This window comes from Musca vetustissima, unplaced genomic scaffold, assembly GCF_032173495.1.
Source record: "Musca vetustissima isolate MV318-11 ecotype Yass unplaced genomic scaffold, APGP_CSIRO_Mvet_v1 utg92864, whole genome shotgun sequence".
In the NCBI taxonomy this organism is placed as follows: Eukaryota; Metazoa; Arthropoda; class Insecta; order Diptera; family Muscidae; genus Musca; species Musca vetustissima.
Window position 1 is genome coordinate 9,516 of NW_026882166.1, and position 20,063 is coordinate 29,578.

At 33.1% G+C, this 20,063-nt stretch overlaps 2 protein-coding genes across 2 annotated transcripts; both read right to left on the reverse strand.

Annotated features, from left to right (window-relative positions):
- Positions 1-883: 883 nt before the first annotated feature.
- LOC133328388 (guanine nucleotide-binding protein subunit alpha-11-like) lies at positions 884-1,891 on the reverse strand. The gene is made up of 2 exons (XM_061536958.1): positions 1,074-1,891; positions 884-971 (listed from the first exon to the last, which is right to left on the reverse strand). Exons 1-2 carry the CDS (start codon positions 1,889-1,891, stop codon positions 884-886), a joined length of 906 nt encoding a protein of 301 aa, XP_061392942.1.
- A 1,865-nt stretch (positions 1,892-3,756) lies between these two features.
- LOC133328387 (NADP-dependent malic enzyme-like) lies at positions 3,757-16,490 on the reverse strand. The gene is made up of 4 exons (XM_061536957.1): positions 16,352-16,490; positions 5,579-5,914; positions 4,348-5,509; positions 3,757-3,875 (listed from the first exon to the last, which is right to left on the reverse strand). Exons 1-4 carry the CDS (start codon positions 16,487-16,489, stop codon positions 3,757-3,759), a joined length of 1,755 nt encoding a protein of 584 aa, XP_061392941.1. The 5' UTR covers position 16,490.
- Between the last annotated feature and the right edge of the window lie 3,573 nt (positions 16,491-20,063).

The window sequence follows — 20,063 nt, forward strand, 5'->3', positions numbered from 1 at the left end:
TAATCAGCTGTTTTTTATGTTTTGTAAACAAACAAAAAATTTTTCTCAAGAAAATTGATTGTTTTGAGAATTTTATTTTGATTTTGTATCATTAAATACCAAAATGGATGAAGAAAACGCAAGTATGTAAAAATTAAGGTAAAACAAGAGTAATTGGCGAACGATTTTTTTTAAATGCTGTTTTTTAGTTTGCACACATTTGTTTGTTGTTTTATTCAGCTGTGTCGAAACATCTTTTTACTGGATGTTGTTCGTTTACTTTTTGCAGTTTTCTCTCTTGAGAAGGAAAAATTCGTATTTACTCTCTGCAAATTCTTACTGAGTAAATATTACTAGGATTAAACGAACGAACCTATTATCATACACATAGTAAAAAAGTCATCGGACGCGGAAATATGGTGGAATTGGTTTTAAAATATTGTTTCAACATGGTTACATTTGAATTAGGTTTGGTCAGTTTGTATATTATACTTATTTAAAGCATTATTTGGGCATCTTTAGGAAAAATATAATCTAAACTATGGGACGCACACGTATTATATTTGTGGAAAGAAAAAAATTAGTTTATGGCATGGGGTGTGTAAAGTGCAGTACTTACATTTGGAGTGACTTTCACAAGATGATATCAAGTCATGGCACAATATAATTAGGAGCAACCCGAAAATTTGGTAGAACCGAGTCAAATAAGTATTTTATTCAGTATTTTATATTACAATCCGACCGGCAAAAAGTTCAATGTACATGTCGCTCAAAAATAGATTTATTCCGATCCGATTTACATCTGGAAGAACAATATTATTATACACTCACAAATATACGTTTAGTATTTAAAGGATGACATACAAAAGCAGAGAGAAATGCAGCTCCACACCAGTAAAAAAAATTAACATAAGTTATACTCCGTTAATCGATCTCGTAATATAGAATCGTGTACAGTGCTGAATACAACTTTAATATTTGTTGTGTCGGTGGCGCATGTGAAATATGAATATATTTTTTGTTGTGGAATACCGTCAAGGAACATATGTTTTATAAAACTCATCGCCGCTGCATAATCCCTCTTGGGACCCCGATATTCGGGAAAGAACTCTTCCAGGTCCGAGTACATTATTTTCTCTCTCAGTAAATCTATTTTATTGAAAAACACCACAGTTGAGGTATCTGCAAACCAAGGGAATTTGTGAAGTGATTTGAAGACACTTTTCGATTCAACAAGACGATTTTGTTGATCGTTTTCCGGCAGCACTTGATCGTATTCGGAAATGGCCGTCAAAAATATAATGGCTTTTACGTTGTCGAAACAGTGTATCCATTTTCTACGTTCGGAGCGTTGTCCTTCAACATCCGTCATTTGAAATCGTACGTTCTCCACCGTAAAATGGTAATCTATCAGGCCGGTTGTTTTTATTCTCACATGCAATATATCACCGTCGGTTGGCAAATAAGAGGGTTCCGCTATGCGATCTATATTTTCTAGAAAATATTTGGCAGAGTCTATTATCTGGTATTTGTTACGATTTCTGTAACATTCTTGGACTCCAATATCTTGCCACAGGTCCTTTATAGCCAATATATACATTCCCAAAGAGCATGCGAATGTCTCAGAATCAGCAGAAGCAATCAGTTCAGCATTTCTTTTATTGGTATGCAATTCGTAATCGATGTTAAGGGAATTCATAGCCGCGACCATTGCTTTCATGGCACTTAGTATATTGTCCATAATACCCGATATAAAAAAACGCCTTTCCTCTTCTGTATAGCCTTTGTCGTAGATAATTCGCATTTGTCGTATGAATGTTGATTTGCCCGATTCACCAGTACCCAAAAGTAGAAGTCTGATTTTGGTTCCTTCCTCTTTTTGACTTCCAGTGCTCATGAAGTAAGTACACATGTCCCAATAATAGTTCAAATACTTTTATTCTTTATCCTTGGACGAATTAATGTTTACTGCTAGTATACGACAAAAAACGAAATGAAGTAGAAATCGACACTAAATCCATTGTTTGATATTTATAAAAACTAATAATAAACGTCTTTTTGTTTTTCGGTTATGCATGTCTCTTTTTCCCTTATATATATATATATATATAACAACGTTGGTTTTGTGTTTACGTGGCAAAAACTTCAATATACCGTATGAATGGCTTTTGCTCCATTTTTATGATATCGTACTCTATTTATATACTGGGAACAGGTGTGGAATACAGTTCGATGTCCTCATCTTTTATACGTGGCATAATTATACAAGGTAGTCTCATGTAGTCATATGTTTCCAATTTTTTCATAAATTTGACAGTATTCGGCTTTTAAAATTTAAATGAAAATATCTTCCTTCGAAATATGCGCATATTATGTGTTCAGTGGCCATTTTGATTGTGTTCTCTTAAATTTGATGCAATGTTTTACAGTTTTGTGGGTTGAGGAACGGTTTTCGAGTAAAAAGTTGTAAAACATGTAAAATGAGTAGATTCTTTTAGGTTCTGGAACGGAACTATTATTTAAAATTGATAGATGAGTTCCAAATGAAAAGGGTTGCCAACAAAAATTCTCAAATGAGACTACTTTCTGTAATTATGCCATGTCTTTTATATTATGTTAATATTGCATCCTGTCTTTGTTATGGTAAGCGTCCCTACAATCATTCGACAACTCATTTTTCCAAAAAGAATTTTATCTAGTCTTTCCAATGCGTATGTCTTTGCGTGAGGCTTGTATATGGTCAATCAAATGTATGAAGTCTATATATCTGGCAAAGCGTAGAAACCGAAAGGACTTGACAAAGATCGATTAATAAGGACACCCAGCAAGTTTAGTGCCAAAAATTTTGGCTTTGTTTACTTTTTCATAATGAAAATCAATTCACAATAATGGATTTTGACAGCAAACTTGAGACCTTGGACTTAACACACAATGCATTTTGAGAAAATAGTTTTTAAAAACGTTTGCAAGTGGCTTCTGGCATAACAGAGCCATGTTAAGAATAAAAACTGGTACCAATGTCTACATATCACCTCTTAAAAACTACAGGCATGTGAGTGACTAGTGACTTCCGAATGACAAGTACCAAACCAATCTAGTTAGTGTGTTGGTTTTGAAAGATATTTGTTCTGTTCACGTAATTTTTTGGTCTTTTCCAATACAGCTCGAAGAGTTTCGGAATCGATTTTTTTAGGGTTTTACTAGTTTTATGATTATAGGAACTTTTTTCAAGTAAAAAATGAAAAAAAATGCAACGTTCAATTAATCTTCAAAAAAGGTTAATACTTTCGTTTGATATCTATATTAAGTTCGTATGTATCTAACAAACTTACTTATCTGCAAGACTTGCTTTCCGAACATGGCATTATTATACAAATTATGTTCCAAATTTATGCACAGGATGTGTTTAATGGCAAAAAATGCTAAATCATTTATATTTAAAAATATTTTGAATTCCCTGCCTCTTAAAGCTATAAATATAAGTTGTAACGCCCATCCATACGTCTTGATAGCAATGTACAGCTTCATAAAATATAAATTTTTAATTTTCTGAAAATATTCCAATCGGCATGAATTTTATATGAAATTGATGTATGAGTAACATATTAAAAGGGGTTGCCATTATTAATTTCTCAAATGAGACCACCTTCCACAATATAATAAATAAAAAACATTTATATTAAATATATTTATTTAGAGAACGAAATAGTCATACATTTCTATTGGTTGCGATATTATTTATAACGGGTTTTATTTAATATTTACAATAAAATAATTTTACAATTTCTGTTGCCACATATAGACCTCTGGAATGGCTGATGGATATGACAAGTCATACATTTGTGCTCGTATAAATGCTCTCTTGTCCTTTGGTTCTGGGCGTACTGTAGCTAGGCCTGAAATTATACAAGACATTGAATTATTTATTGACGAATAATACAAACACTGGATAAATTAAGAAGATCATGTTTAATGTATTATGCAGTTTTGCGCTGTAAACTATATACTTCGACATATTTTCAGATGTAACAGCATTCAAATGCGACTTTCACAGGAGCGAATTATTAAAAAAAATAATCTTAATCGTATGCTCCCAAAAAGTATTGCAGGCTCTGGAACACCGCTTAGTCATATCTCGTTTTCATTCGTTTGTCATATTATCAATTAGTGCCACCTTGCGGACAATTTGAGTTTACCCACAATTTGTACAGTACACTAAATACGATTTTAGCAAAAACCACAACCACAGAGTACTAAATTGTTTTATTCTTATCCTGTACTAAGTTTGAAAATATATACCTACACAATATTGAAAACCTTTTATATGCCTGTAAATGTTATTTTCATTGATAACGTTTTCAAACTCACCATTTTTATATGCATATTCCACAATGTAGGCGGCAATTTCGACCGAACATTCAGTAATACTATTCAAGGGTGGATACAACGAACCCTTATTCAAATCATCCGGTTTACATAAATTTGCCAGACATTCAGCTGACATCAGGAACAATTCTTCCGGTATGGTCAACATACCGGCACAGAGTACACCCAGCGCTACACCTGGGAAAATGTATGAATTATTTCCTTGGCCCGGATAGAATGTTTTGCCCTGATATTGTACGGGTTTAAAGGGTGAACCAGAAGCAAATATACATTTTCCTTTGGTATACTGGTAAGCCTGTTCGGCTGTACATTCAGCTTTACTCGTGGGATTTGATAGAGCAAAAATTATTGGGGTCTCATTAAATTCGGCCATCATCTCCAGTATAGATTTGGTAAAGGCTCCACCAATTGCCGCAGCCCCAATCAAGACTGAGGGTTTAATTGTTTTAACTGCCTCTTCCAAGGAATCGACAGGTGCATGATCTTGAGCAAAATGCTTTTTGTGTTCAGTGATGCCACCGGTGGGACGATTTTGTACAATTAAACCCTTACTGTCCACCATCCAGATGCATTTCTTTGCCTCAGCTTCGGTCAGGCCTTCCTTCATCAATGCCATTAAACATAGCCCAGCAATGCCTAAGGCAGCTTCACCAGCACCAAGGAACAAAATTTTGTTCTCTTTCAGTTTTGTGTTCTTGATTTTCAGTGATGCCAACAGACCGGCTACTGCCACCGAGGCTGTACCCTGAATATCATCGTTAAATGTGCAAAAGTCATTACGGTATTTGGCCAAAAAACGGAATGCATTCGCATTGGCAAAATCCTCGAATTGTATGAGACAATTTTGGCCAAAGCGTCGTACCACAGCATGCATGAATTCGTCGATGAACTCGTCATATTCCTTGCCGGTAATTCTCTTATGGCGTAGACCAATGTAGAGCGGGTCACTGAGTAGGGTTTCTGTGTTGGTACCAACATCCAAAGTTATGGGTAAACATTGACTAGGTTTTATGCCGGCCAGAGCTGTGTACAGGGATAATTTACCAACCGGTATGCCCATGCCATTGGCGCCCAAATCGCCTAAACCTAAGATACGTTCTCCATCTGTAACGACAATGGCACGTACATCGGTTTCCGGCCAATTCTGTAAATGCAAACAAAATATTAATATTCACTCATACTCACAACATAATATGACCGCAATAAAACTCACCTTGAGAACTTCATAGACATGACCCTTATCCTTAATTGTAATATACAGGCCTTTGGGATATTGAAATATCATACTGAATTTCTGACAAGCCAAACCTACAGTGGGCGTATAAACTAATGGCATCATTTTGGAAACATCTGTTGCCAAAATTTTATAGAATAGACGTTCATTTCGTTCGGCTAGACTACTCAAATACATATATTTATCCAAGTCAGATTCCAAACGATCCAACAACAACAAACAATGTTGGATTTGTTCTACTTCCGATTTCACTACAGCCGGCAGAAGGCCATGAATGCCCAACAGTTGACGTTCTTCCAAGGTAAATGCAAGACCCTGAAAAATGAAAGGGTAAAAAGGAAAGGTTCTTATCATCTACCCAAAATAATGAAATAGCTTTTTGCAATTTAAATAATTAAGTCATAAAAATAGTTTAACAACTCAAAATGTGGACAAAACTTTTAAAATTTATACAGTGGAAAATAATTTACTTTGATAGGAGATTCTTGCAGGTTCTGGAATAGAGCATCTCTATCTAAATTACAGACAATTAAAGATAACTTAAAATTTTAATTTTTAAATTTGCTTTTAAGATCTGGTGATTTCTTGCAAATTGTTACATATTTCGTTCGATAACCTTCGCATTTTTATTTATTTATTATTCATTCTAAAGGCGCGTTTAGACTATAGCTTTTATTGTGATAAAGTGCAATATATCGATTTAACTGCTAATCGAGCTCATTTTAATTTTAGATCCACTCAATATCTTAATTTGCTAGAAATTCTATACTAAATTGAGATAATTTCAAATACAACTCTGCTTTGCACAAAAATAATGATTTCTCCTTAAAGTGTGTAACAAAATACGTGGAGGCTATCCATTCTGCTCTCGATAGTTCAGGTATCGCCTCCCTCCTAACGGATTGGATTTATAGAATGATGGAAAGCAGGATTATCAATTCTTCCATTTAAGAGAGTCTCGAGATACTGCTGAAATTCGACCACCTTAAGATAAAGATTGTGGCCTTTGCTGATAATGTAGTCTTGCTAGTCGGTAGGACTATTTCTAATATTCTGCAGAGTGCCCTTTTAATTCTGTCCAATTTGGCACACGCCGATTGCCATCCTTGGGTGGAGTTACCTTAGACCTTACCTTAGAAGCAAAATACCGTGGTACAGTCCTCGACCACAAAAGGAACGCAACGCAATGGACTAAAAGCACTCTACTCCTGCAAGAACTCTATAGGTAAGAGTTGGGGACTAAAACCAGAGATCATACACTGGCTGTATGTAACGGTCGTACTCTCCATTCTTACATATGGTCACCTTGTATGGTGGCAAGGGGTCAACAAGAAGATACTGCTGGCTAAAATGAGTACCGTACAGCGATCGGCATCGATCTTGATTAATGGAGCGCTAAGCAGCACACCACAGGCAGTCCTGAATACAATCCTGACAAGCGTTTACTGCAAGGAACTAGCTATCGTTTTTAGGCAGCGTTTTTTAGGCGGAAAACCTGGCAATCACGAAAACACTTACTGTCGAGAACATAGGACCGGTGACTATATATGTCGATAGTCAGGCGGCCTTAAGGCACTCATTTCCTGCACTATTAACTCAAAAGCGGTTCGTGATTGCAAGGATACTCTTCATAATATAGGATGGTTAAATTATGTTGGGTTCCAGGACATAACAATATAGAAGGAAGTGAGATAGCCGATGAGCATCGTCGAGGGGGTTCACAGTCCACATCTACCGATTGAGGGATCTGTAAACTTCCCATAGGCTACTTTATTGACAAAATCCGTTTCAATTACTGCGAGGTAGTCGAGGTCAACTGAACCTGGCTGCAGGACAAAATTCTCTCGCCGTAGAACTTCTTCGCTGTGGGGATCATAACAGATCACGGCAAGATTAGCTTCCTCACTTCCAAATGCTACATTAACGGAGTGCGTTTTTGTCGTCTATGAGAGGATGAGGAAGCGATAGAAATAATTGAACATATACTCTGTAGGTATCCTTCGCTAAGTGGCAGATAACACAGTTCTGCAAATATGAAATTGATAATCTAGTATTCTTCTCCGGAATATACCCCAAGTAGATCCTAAGCTTTGTCAAGACTTTCCATTATCTTCCCTCTTCTCCACTTTCCTCTACTCTTTTCTTTTCAGGTACCAAGAATGAGCACAATGGACGAATGTCTCTGAGTGAACGGTTATAAATGGCAGCCCTTAACCTATCATAATGAAGAGCAATTCATAAAACAATTATGAAAATATGTACCAGTAATTTTGAAAGCAGTGACATGTGCATGTATACGCAAACAAATAACAGCTGACAAATACACTACCTTTAATTTTAATACCAGTCTAAACAGCTCTGATTTCGTGCATCGATCTATAAATCGTGTCGATTTAGAAGACAAAGTCTAAACGTGTTTTTGAACCAAAAAAATTTTGTTTAGAAATACGTTAAAATATTAAATAGCTAACTAACATTTTTTTATTTACAACAAATATTACTAAGTCCCAATTTAGATTAGGCGAGTTTACTTGCGGCAAGTCTTTGCTGGAGAGAGGGGCAAGGGGAATAGAAATTGAAAAAATTGCTCGTACCGACAATTTTCTGGCAATTCGTTCTGTGTATTTTGTTTGTAGTGTGAGTCTGCTTTTCCACAGGCAAACTTTTATTTGGCAAATACTGAGTTTGTAGACGAGAGGGGTGCGAGGAAGAAAAACAAAAATTTGCCTGTTCAGAATTTGCCGTACACGCAAATTCTGCTTTGCTCTGTTCGTTGAAAACAATTTTGTTGACATTTCCTTTTGAACCTATTCGCTTTACTGACACACAGCCGGCATTTGTTTACAAACCTGTTGCTTTAATTTGTGCAAGTGAAATTTAATTTTTAATTTTTGCAATTTATATAATAAAATATATAAAAAATAAATAAAATCTTTAAAATGCAAACACTTTTGCCTTTTATTTTCTTTCTTTTGTATTTTGATTCGCAAATTTGGCAAAGAAAAATTTGCTAATGGAAAAGCAAGCGAAATTTTCAAAAGAGAAAACAAAAAAATTGCCAAATAAAAATCTGCCTGTGGAAAAGCAGACTAAAAAGGAATGCCTACTTCTGATTGGCTGTTATGTTGATTTTGAAGTATTGCCATCTAATTTTGGCATATTTAGTAGATTGCGTTCCCCAACTTTTCAAATTATTTTGTACTCTGAGAGCAATTTTGAAATGTTTCCCTTTTACTAGATTTACTATTAAAAAAGTACTGGAACAGACCAACTATGTCAAAAAATATTTTTGAAACCGAATTGCCTTGTATAGACGCATGAAGCAAGTTCAAAAGTGAACGATAAGAATTGCCTCAAGTAAACTCGCCTAATTTAAATCAGGACTAAAATTTAGAAGAAACATGGATTGAAAAGTGGAAATTATGGACTGAAAATTTGCATCATAAATTATGAAATCAGTCAAATGTGTATGAATATGTAAACAAATATCACCTAACTGGCATCTTTATATTATGTTACTAAATGTTGTATGTTTACCCAAAAATCCAGTAAAAGAGAGTCAAGTGAGAGAGCAGGTTTGACAGTTCAACAACAACAAACTTACTGGAGTTTACTGAAAGAATTTTATGCAGTAAGATTTTGCAAACTCAGCCATTTTTGGATCAGATGTTTTATGAACAAACACATACATTTTTCAAAAGACTTTTTTAATTTGCAAAGTTCAATTTGATATGAAGTTTCATAAAAATTACAGAAAATGGAAGAAAATACATAAGTAATGATAAGTTTAATTAAATTATAAAATTATTTTTTATATTTTTAGGCAAGTTCAAGAAAGAGGACAATATATTGATGCAGGAAGCAAATCAATTTGTCTTTTATTTTTCATTTTATTTTTAATATTAAATGTAATACAAATAATTGTGTTCGTCCTTTGTTTGTTTATTTTGGCGCAAATAAAAATGTTTTCTTGAATCAGCTGTTTATTTGCTAAATCTTACTAAATGTTGTCTGTTTACTTTTCTCAGTATTATCGCAAAAGAGAGTAAAAACGGCTTCCTCTCTAAACTAGAACTTACTGAGTAAATCTTACTGGAAAAGTAACCAGACACACCTAATACCAGTCAAAATAGCTAATATTTAGTACCTCAACGAATTTTGAATTTAACTGCATTAAATTACATTACCGACCGGATTTAAGTTATTTGAGTGTCCTGATCGAATTTTGGTGTCCGTATGTTGGGATACATGGTTCTCAATGAGTAATAAACGTCCACCACTCGAGAAAAAAATCATTGACAATATCTTGTTTATATTTTTATTAACCTATAAAAACAAAGAAAATCTTTTCGTATACCTACTGCAGATGTAATTATATACAAAAAAATTCTCCAAATGCTCTATGGGAAATCCTAGTTATCTATCCAAATGTTGTTTTTTTTATTCATAAACTCTTCCAATTATTATATAGCAGATTTGAGTCATGTCAACAAAAACTGGAGGGGGCAAAGATCGCTAATCATTTTTTCGTTTGTTTATTCACTGACGTGATAAGAAAAAAATCGAATATTAATTTATGACAAATTGATGTAGGCAAAATGAAAGTGAAAATTTGCTATTATGTGATTAAGTGTTGATGTGAAGATAACAAATTATGAAATTTTCGAATTAACTGAACGAACAAATGAACGGGTATGGAATTATGGCTGTTCTTGCTGGCAAGATAAAATAAATCTATAGCATAATGCAATATCATTGGTCATTGGTGTTTTATGATAAACAACATTTGTTTATCATTAAAATTAGTTGTCGATGTAAATATAGGAAGAGAAAATATATATGAACGTTACAAGCTATTTATCGAAGTTCTATACTAAAGTAATACTAATAAAAGTTCTGCAAATTTTTGAAAAATTCTATGTTTTATTCGAAGTCAGGATATTATTGATCCGCCCTCGTACTTTGTATTTATCTTCAATATATAACAATTATAAACAATAACAGAAACAATAAAGATGCTACACATTTTAAAATTACTACAAACATTCTAATCGTCAACTTCAACTTATATATTTTCAACTAATTGTATTTTATTGAGGTTCTCCAATCTTAACGACTGCTAGTACTTTTCCATTGCATCCATTCGTAATGTAACCCACATACACATGCATATCTTACAATGATTCTCATTTCTCTTTTGGATGTTCCATTGACAATAAAAATTACGGTAAATTATAAATGTGGTGTTACAAAATATTCTGATTATAAAAAAAAACAATTATTAAAGATATTTTATTTTCTTAATGTTGTGCCTGAGGCGTGCATTACCAAATGAAATTAAGTAATTCCATTTTGCTAATTCGATTTAGAATAACAAACCAAAACAAAGAAAACAGAAATATTACTTTGAACGCACGTTTCATCTAGACAATAGAATGGGTATATTGTACTTACTAATTAAACAAATGTCAAAAGTGTTATTGTACGACAGAGTTACTTTTTAAAATGATCTAGAAATAGCTGAGGATTTAGAAAAAATTGAGGCATATTCCTTCTCTGTCAAAACATAGCATATTTTGTGTATATTGTACCATAGTTCCAATTTTCGATATAAAACAATATAAATTATTTCTGTAGTCAACAGGGGACTCTTTTGGACCTACAGAAAAACCGGTATATTTACAAAGACAACATTTAAGCAGATTATGACAGATTATATATTTTAAAACATGGATTATATATTACTTCGAGAGAACCATTGAAATTCGGTATTAAACATGTATTTGAGATTTTTAAAACAACATTTTGGTAAATTTGACCAGCTCAATATTGACCGATCATCATGAAAACACCCTTCTTATTCGTTTGCCTGTAAATATAAACAAATCACTACCAAACCAATAGAAGTCGTCTTGGAAAAAAATCACGAAATTTGGTGGTAAATGAATACAAATGCTTGTTAAGGTTTGTAACTTTGCACATATATAATTGAAGATTTAAAAGAGAAGAAAAAGAATTTACAAAAATTTTTGTTATTGTTTTGTTGTTGTTTTTTGTAATTAAAGAAAAGTCCATATTTTTGATGGCGGGCATGATAACTCCTCACTGGAACATCGGAATCCGAAAATTCCAACGGTGTTAGAAAGAGTGCATGTCTGGCTCTCCTATGAACTAGGATTATTGACTTCGCTCTAAAATTGACAAAATTGTGGACCTTTGAAAAAATATTTTTGGAAAATCGCCGATTTTTGTACCAAAACCCAAGTTAAAAAATAAGGAAGATCTTCACCGATTGGCTTTATCCTAGTTCATACGAGAGCTATACACTCCCAGAGAAACGTTGCAAAATTTGGAACCGATTGGATTATTAGTTTTTGAGTTATCGTGCCCGCCATTCGCAAAAAAATATTTAGAGAAAAACGCGTTTAAAGTTTGAGAAGCCCTTCAGCCGTCACTTGATGCTGACACAATAAATCGGCTATATCTTCAAGAGTTCTTGAGATTTTCACTTGAAATTTTGTAGAGACATTCTTAAATCAGTGTAGATTCGAATTATATAAACAAACATTTTGACCCCGAGAATGGGGGGGGGGGGTCCCCTTAAGGCGAATTTAAATTTTATGGAATTCATTTTTAATTTTTTTGAAATTGATATATGGATTCCATATTAAGAAGGGTTGCCATTATAAATTTCTCAAATGAGACTACCTTGTATAGTTATGCCATGATTTTAAAGTTACCTGCCTCTAAAACTTATAAATATAAGTTGTAACAACCACCGTTAAATCTTGAGAGATCAGCTTTAGAAAGTATATATTGTTTAATTTATTGAAAATATGCCAAACGACATACATACATTCATTCATTTTATTTGAAATTGATGTATGAATTCCATATTAAAAAGAGTTGCCATTATCAATTTCCCTAATGAGAATACATACCATCATTATGCCATGATTTATTTGTTTATTTTTTAATATAAATTAATGTATTTTTCCTGCTTAGTCTTGGTTTTGCATTACATTGAATATAACGAACATCCTCCATAACGAACTAATTTGATCGGTCCCTATAAGTTCACTATAACCGTATTTGACTGTCCAAATTCGTTTCATTATTTCATTGACCATATTGCGTATTCATGGAATTTAATTTCTATTTATACCAATGTTTGATTTAACAAGCCACAAGGTAGAGTTGTATTTTTTATTTGTTGTGAAATGAGAGAACCATTGAAATTCGGTATTAAACATGTATTTGAGATTTTTAAAACAACATTTTGATAAATTTGACCAGCTAAATATTGACTGAACATCATGAAAACACCCTTCTTATTCGTTTGCCTGTAAATATAAACAAATCACTACCAAAACCAATAGAAGTCGTCTTAGGCAAGGGCCGTATCTACATGCAAAATCTCCAGAATTCAACAATGGAAATTATTGAAAGATGCCGACACAGAAAATTTGTTTTGTTTTCAATTATGATGGACAGACCGACACACCTGACTAGAATGATTCTGCTAGTTGAGAGATGATATACGATATACGAAAAGGATCTAGAATCAATATATCGTGCAGCTACAAACTCTTGAGGCAACACATACTTATAATATAGATGTATAGGGCATAAAAACATTTTGTTCTGATTGGTTGAATCAAATTTGCTTAAATGTTGATATGTCAAGGCGAATTGAATTTTGTTTGCCTTGTTTACAAATTTTGACATATAATGTTACCAAAAAAGTTGCTTTGTTGTAGTAATTCGCCGATGCGACTACCTAATATATGTGGTTTTTTTATTTTCGTTTAAATTTTGAAAGCTGAATGTTGTTAAAAGCAATTTTATGAAAAAATTGGAAACATATGACTGCATGAGACTACCTTGTATAGTTATGCCATGCTTTAAAATATTTATAAAAATAAATCTTTTAGCAATTTTTGCCACTGAACACATAATATGCGTACGTTTCGAAGGAAGATATTTTCATTTTAATTTTGAAAACAGAATGCTGTCAACGACAAACTTATAAAAAAGTAAGTCTCGTCTCCCTGATCATGAAAATATATGACTTTCATGGGGGAAGCCACATTTCCCGAGATATGACCTCTGAAATTCCGGAATTCATATACTTATAACTTCATTATTTATGGATCGATGAAGGTAATATTGGTATGATTGTAAAGCGCATACATTATATTTTCACTTAAATTCGTCTTAACGCGCCAACTAATTTTTTTCCTTTATATTAAAATTTTTTTTTATATAGCTGGCCTTCGGACGGGGATTTAAGACTTTCTCCTCTGGACAGGTGGAAAATTCGTCTATGTGATCGAAATTTTCTTTTAAATAAACATGTTTCTCTAAATATCCGATAATATTACCATAATCGGTCCATAAATGTCGTAGTTATAAACATATGAATTCCGGAACTTCAGAGGTCCATATCTCGGGAAATATGGATTTCCCCCATGAATGTCATATATTTTCGTGATTAGGGAGACGAGATCTACCTATGCCCGGAGATGAGCCTCTAAACTCAACTTAAGCCTAAGTATTAAGTATATTTATATCATAACAAAATTTAAGGTGACGTATACGCTATCAATTCCATTACACGTTTCTCAAATAAATCCTCATAGAGGAGGTTAGCCCGGAAAAAGAGTTCTAATGTCGTTTAAACGTAGTTTAAACAATTGGGATTTTTTGTAGTCCATTTATTACGGCTAATCTCAATGTCCTTTGACGTTGATATAGCATAATGGTTCAATGATGAATGTTATTAGACAATTGAAAAGTTTGGAATAGCTTACTAGAAAATATTTTCAGGAAATAAAAAAAAAAAACAGCGGGCGGAGCAACTACCACTGAGTTCTAAGTTTATGCGGATCTATTCCAATTAGTTTGTCAGATCACATTCCCCCATAGACATTTTGTGATGTTCGGCTGATAATTGTGGCACCTAGAGCGACCACAAAACCAGACAAAATAAAGTTATCGGTTCATTTCATCCCCGAAATAATCTGATCATCGTCGAAAATTATAGGCGTTGTCTTTGACCATAACCGGAAAAATTTCCTAGACCTCAGCCCTAAATTTCCATGGCTTTGAAATACTAAATAATATCAGAATATGTAGAATTCTGTAAGTATTTAAGTAAAACTCATACATACATCACTATAATTGGTGTAAATTTAAAGGTCAATCACTCTTCCAAATAGAAATAAATATATACGCCATAGAATACAAAATTTGTATTTTATCACACAAAAATCTAAGTCTATTTGACCCGCTAAATCGATCTTCATTAAAACAGTCATTCCTATACTTTGCCTAAATCCCTAACCCCATGTTAAACTTCGTGGTGTTCGAGTCATAATTATAGACTCTAGAGCTACCACAAAACAGACAATAATAAAGTTATTGTTCCATTTCATCGCCTAAATATTAACCGTTCATTACCAAAAACAATAGGGGTCTTTCCTGACCTAAACCTTACATACAACATTTCATGGCGATTGTTCCATAACTGTGGCCTGTATTGTGTTTACAAATTATAATAGACGGTCGGACACATGTCTAGATCGATTCGGCTAGACGAGATATTACTTGGGCCACACATCGCTATAATACCCTTATGACATAAACATTAAAACACGATAGCATACATATACATAAGCTGATAAAAAAATGAAAAAAATTGCAGTGGAATTCTGTATCTGAACAAAATGTCGACAATAAAGTGCAATTTTTGATTTGTTTATATCTTCGATAATTGACGGGGTTTTTCTGGAATAAAAATAAAGTAGCCGCTAATATAAATTACAACCGCGTTTTTTATTTCATTGTATTTGTTATAATTAAAATTTACGCATATGGCAAAAAATGTCGGACACTGTCGAAATATTTTTTTCTCATTCTAATTTTAAGCATCCCACTCAAACAATAAAAACTAAAATTAATATTAAATATATTGGACAGAATTCATAACAAATGAAGGGCGGCATCTTCAAGGTCGTATTCTGCTTGACAAAGTGAAATATAGGTAATGACATTTTGACCTTGTAACGATTCCTCATTTCCTATTATAGAGAACACACTTTTTTATATAAAAAAGAAAGACATACTTGAGGGGAAGGGAATAGTTTTTTTTTGTATTTTTGGTAAAAAAGTAAATAAAATATTCTTGTGTGTTCTGCATGAATATTTGTGTTTTATACCCATATACATTTTTACGTTTATATATTTGTCTATAAAACAATATAATGAGACAATAAAAAAATACAATTAGAGTTAGAGGAATATAAAGAATCTCTTTTTGATTGTACATTTTTAAAACATTTATACTCTCATAATGATTTTTTACAGTTAGTACTTAGACTATTTTTTAATATAAAAAGTAAACAAAGGTAATGATATTGTTACACGTATCTTATCAGACACATAAGTATGCATAATCAGTCAAATATAATCCATATCAAAAAATTTTTAATAATGGACCAATTAGATTCACTATCTTTACTTATTTGGAATTTTTGTTATAATATTGCAAAACCCATTATTGCATAGCGTCGGATATACAATAATGGATTATGACAGAAAACTTTTTTAAATAAATACCAAAAAAAATACAAGTTGATTTTGTTGTCGACAATACAAACACTATCAAGCGACCCATCTTAAGATTCGTATTTCCTTTCGAATGCATTCCTCTGTATGCAAACGATATGCATTTCTTATAACCCCACATACCTTATTAAACTTTTTGTGCTGCAAACGCTGGAGGCCCGACACGCTGCCGGGAACATCATTATCACCACTCGTGCTCCAAAGCCCTTGACGATCGCTAGGGGCAATGTTTAATGATTTATTTCCATTACAATGATCCATTCTGAATTAATTTTATTGCACTGTGTTAATAAAAAAACGTTATAATTTAATTTGTTTAACCACGAATTTAAATTGCGGCTATTCTTAAGGTTTGTTAAAATTGAATACGAAAAAAATTACATATGTATATGAAACAATTAATTTTTCAGTATTTTCTTTTTGAAAATTATTATATGTTACAAAAAACGATTTTTTTGCTTTTGTTTTACCCGAGCGCCAACGTGACTTTCGCGCGCAGCAATACAAATAGTACTGATTTTATTGTTAGCAATATCTGCTCTGCAATATATCGCATACAGCAACACATCGGTCAATCGGAAATAGTATTAGTATAGTGTTTGTTGTTGTTGTTTTATTACAGACAGTCGTATGATTTTCTCAATATTAAACAATTTACAAATCGCTGGTTTGTTAGATAACTGTAAACGTAACGTAACCGTAACTGTTAATAATTTTTAAATTACCGTTAAATGGCTTAAAATTCATTCTCAATATAAGATTATAATAGAATTGTTCCAAAATCAACAACAATCGATCAATTTTATAATGTTCACTAATTTATCAGCCTTATTGTTCGCTCTTCCCTTTAAAGTTATTCTGAAAGAGCACTCGCAGCGATTTTTTTCACGTTTCCAGAAAAAATATTAAAAATTATGGAAAACACATACTCAAAAAAAAAAAAAAAATGAAAAATAACCCGCCAACACTTTATGAAAAAACAGCAATAATAATACATTTTTTTCTAAAATTCATAGTGTGCATGATTTGAAGGACGAAATAAAGGAGGAGTAGCATATCATAAAATAATTGGACACTTTAAGAATTTAGGGAGATAAAATATCGATATTAAATACGGCACACAATTATGTAGTGAAATAATAAACTGTGAATTAATTTAATCGCAGATTTCTTCCCATTATTCGTTGTGTTATTGACATCGTTCAGTGCGAATTTTGCCATTTTATTAAAAAAAATCTTTTTTATATCTTCGTGACCCTAGGACTTTCGCAGAGAGACTTGCAGAAATACAATCTAAATATGCCCACAAACATATTCGATCATACATAATTCATTTTACATCTTTAGTATGCTGGGTTTAGAGGTATATATTGGAATTTTGTAAAATTTGTATTGAGGCAACATACTTATTACACTCACTATGTCCTGATTTAGATTAGGCGAGTTTACTTTCGGCAATTTTTATCGTTCTCTTTTCAAATAAGGTAGCCGCATCGCCGAATTGGGAACATGATATGTCAACTTTGCTAACAAGGCGAAAAATAAATGATTCGCCGTGACATACAAAACTTGAAGCTAATTAAATTCAACCAATCAGAATTCACCATTTTGAAATATTGGTAAAAATTTTTGTTTACTTATTGAAAAATTTTGAAATTGTAAATACTGGTCCAAATCCAACAAAATTTTACCAGAACCACATATGAATTTCACCCAAAACCACATATGTCGCAACACAGACATATGTCGCAACACAGACACAATTTTCTGGATGAATGGTTATATGCATTTTATTCCAAAAGATGATATTGAAAACATAATTTTGTCTATCTTTTGGAATAGGCCTCATATAATATATGGTTAAGACCTTTTCATATATTATCTAAAAAGATACAATTTTCAAAATTATTTTTTTTTTTTTGATATTTTGTGCATGCTTTTTTATGTTCGAATTTTTCGCAAATATTGAAAAATATTACAAAATTAAATTGCAATGTGACAACGCACATTACAACTTAAATTACAATATGGCAGGCAACACGAATCGTTTTTCAACCACCTTCGAATCCGCATCCCACATTCCTTGTTTCTCTCTATTCATTCAGAATAAGGTGAGAATGTCAGGTTCATTACCTCTTAAAGTGAGTGAAAATGAGTTCCTTTTGATCAAGAGGAACTTCAAATTCATTCGAAAGCACCTCAGGAACTATCCGAATGATATTGCGAGGGACTTCTTGATTGAAAGGATTCCTAGACCTAGTGCGAAGACCACCACGGTAGTCACTTCAAAGAAGGAGCAAAATGTTGGAGGTCCTAGCACATCTAGGAAGCCGGTGACTGAGACGTCTAACCCCTTAGTACCTCCCAAGGGTAAACTGAGTACTGAGACGTCTCAGACACCAGCATCCACGAAGACGTAGGGTAAGGGACTGCCGATGTCAGCCCGACGGAGAGCCCGTAAAAAGGTCTCCAAGAAGGGTGATAAGGCTCAACCTCCCTCTGCCGAATTGTCGAAACCGATATCCAATGTAACAATTAGGCAGCTGTTGGTGGATGCGCCAAAGGTAGCGAGCGCGAAGCAGGTGCCTGAGTCGGCTGGGCCTATCTCTGCGGCAATTGTTACCTCGGGAGCTGAATTTCGATCACAGCCCACAACTTTTCGAATTTATAAAGGAGAAATAGAAACTAATTTCAAAAAGATTTTTGCATTTTCTGTGTAAAATCACTCAAAATAATCTTTATAACAACCACACTTTAGAGGGTTTATTAAAATTTTAAGAAAACTAGTATTTTAAACCACTGGATATAAAAATAGACTTTCCATTAATATCGCGATATGTTTTCCTATTTAATAAAAGTTAATTTAATAAAGAACATTCAAATAAACAAAACAACCTGTTGCATATATTTATATTTTTCTTAATTTCGCAAATTTAAATTTCTTATTAATATAAAATGTTATTAAAACATGTTTATTTTTATTAATCAACGGACTTTGATTAATAAAAATTACAACAATCAAAATGTCATTAAAAATATGGCTTTGGACAAAATTGAAGGTATCTTCATTACAAAACATAGGTATATTGGAAATAAAAAAATAGTCTATTACTATTAAGAAATGAATTGAAGACAACTATTTATGTTCTTTCATCCTCAACTTATTTTTATGTTGATATTTCCGAATCAACTTATGTACTTCCCAGGCGAAATCACCTCTATCATCTGGATGTATGCTATCCAATTGTGTGAGAACCAACTGACTGATCCAACTTTGCTTCTTTGTAGCCGGTGATGAACTATAAATATCACTTTCTGGTATGGAGCTCTCTTGATTTGTAGGTTGCTCGACGTCCGCCACAGATTCAGAATAATCGTAAATGTATGATTCGGAAAGTTCAACTTTTGGACAATGATAGATCATATCTTCATTGTCCATTTGATCATCATAATCTTCCATAGAATTGTGATATGTCTCATTAGAGTTGTTTGCCCAACTTATGTCGCCCAGCTCTTTCTTCACATCAGCCTGCATGAGATCATCAAAATCTTCGCTTTCGATTTTATTTTCGGTTTCAGTCTTCTTAGTTGGGCGAACCAAATTCACGTTTGTTCGGTTCTTCCATCTGACTATCCACGTAGATGACGGAACAAAATTCGAACCTAAACGTTCTGCAATCTCCTGAGCTGCCTTCACTACGGCATCTCGTGTCAATGGCCTATTTTGTTTCTGTTGCCTCCTCACCCAAATATTGAGGAAATCTTCAACATTTTGATGGACGCTTTTACGGTTGCGTTTCCTTTCTGAATTCAAATTTAGTCCAATTTGCCGAAT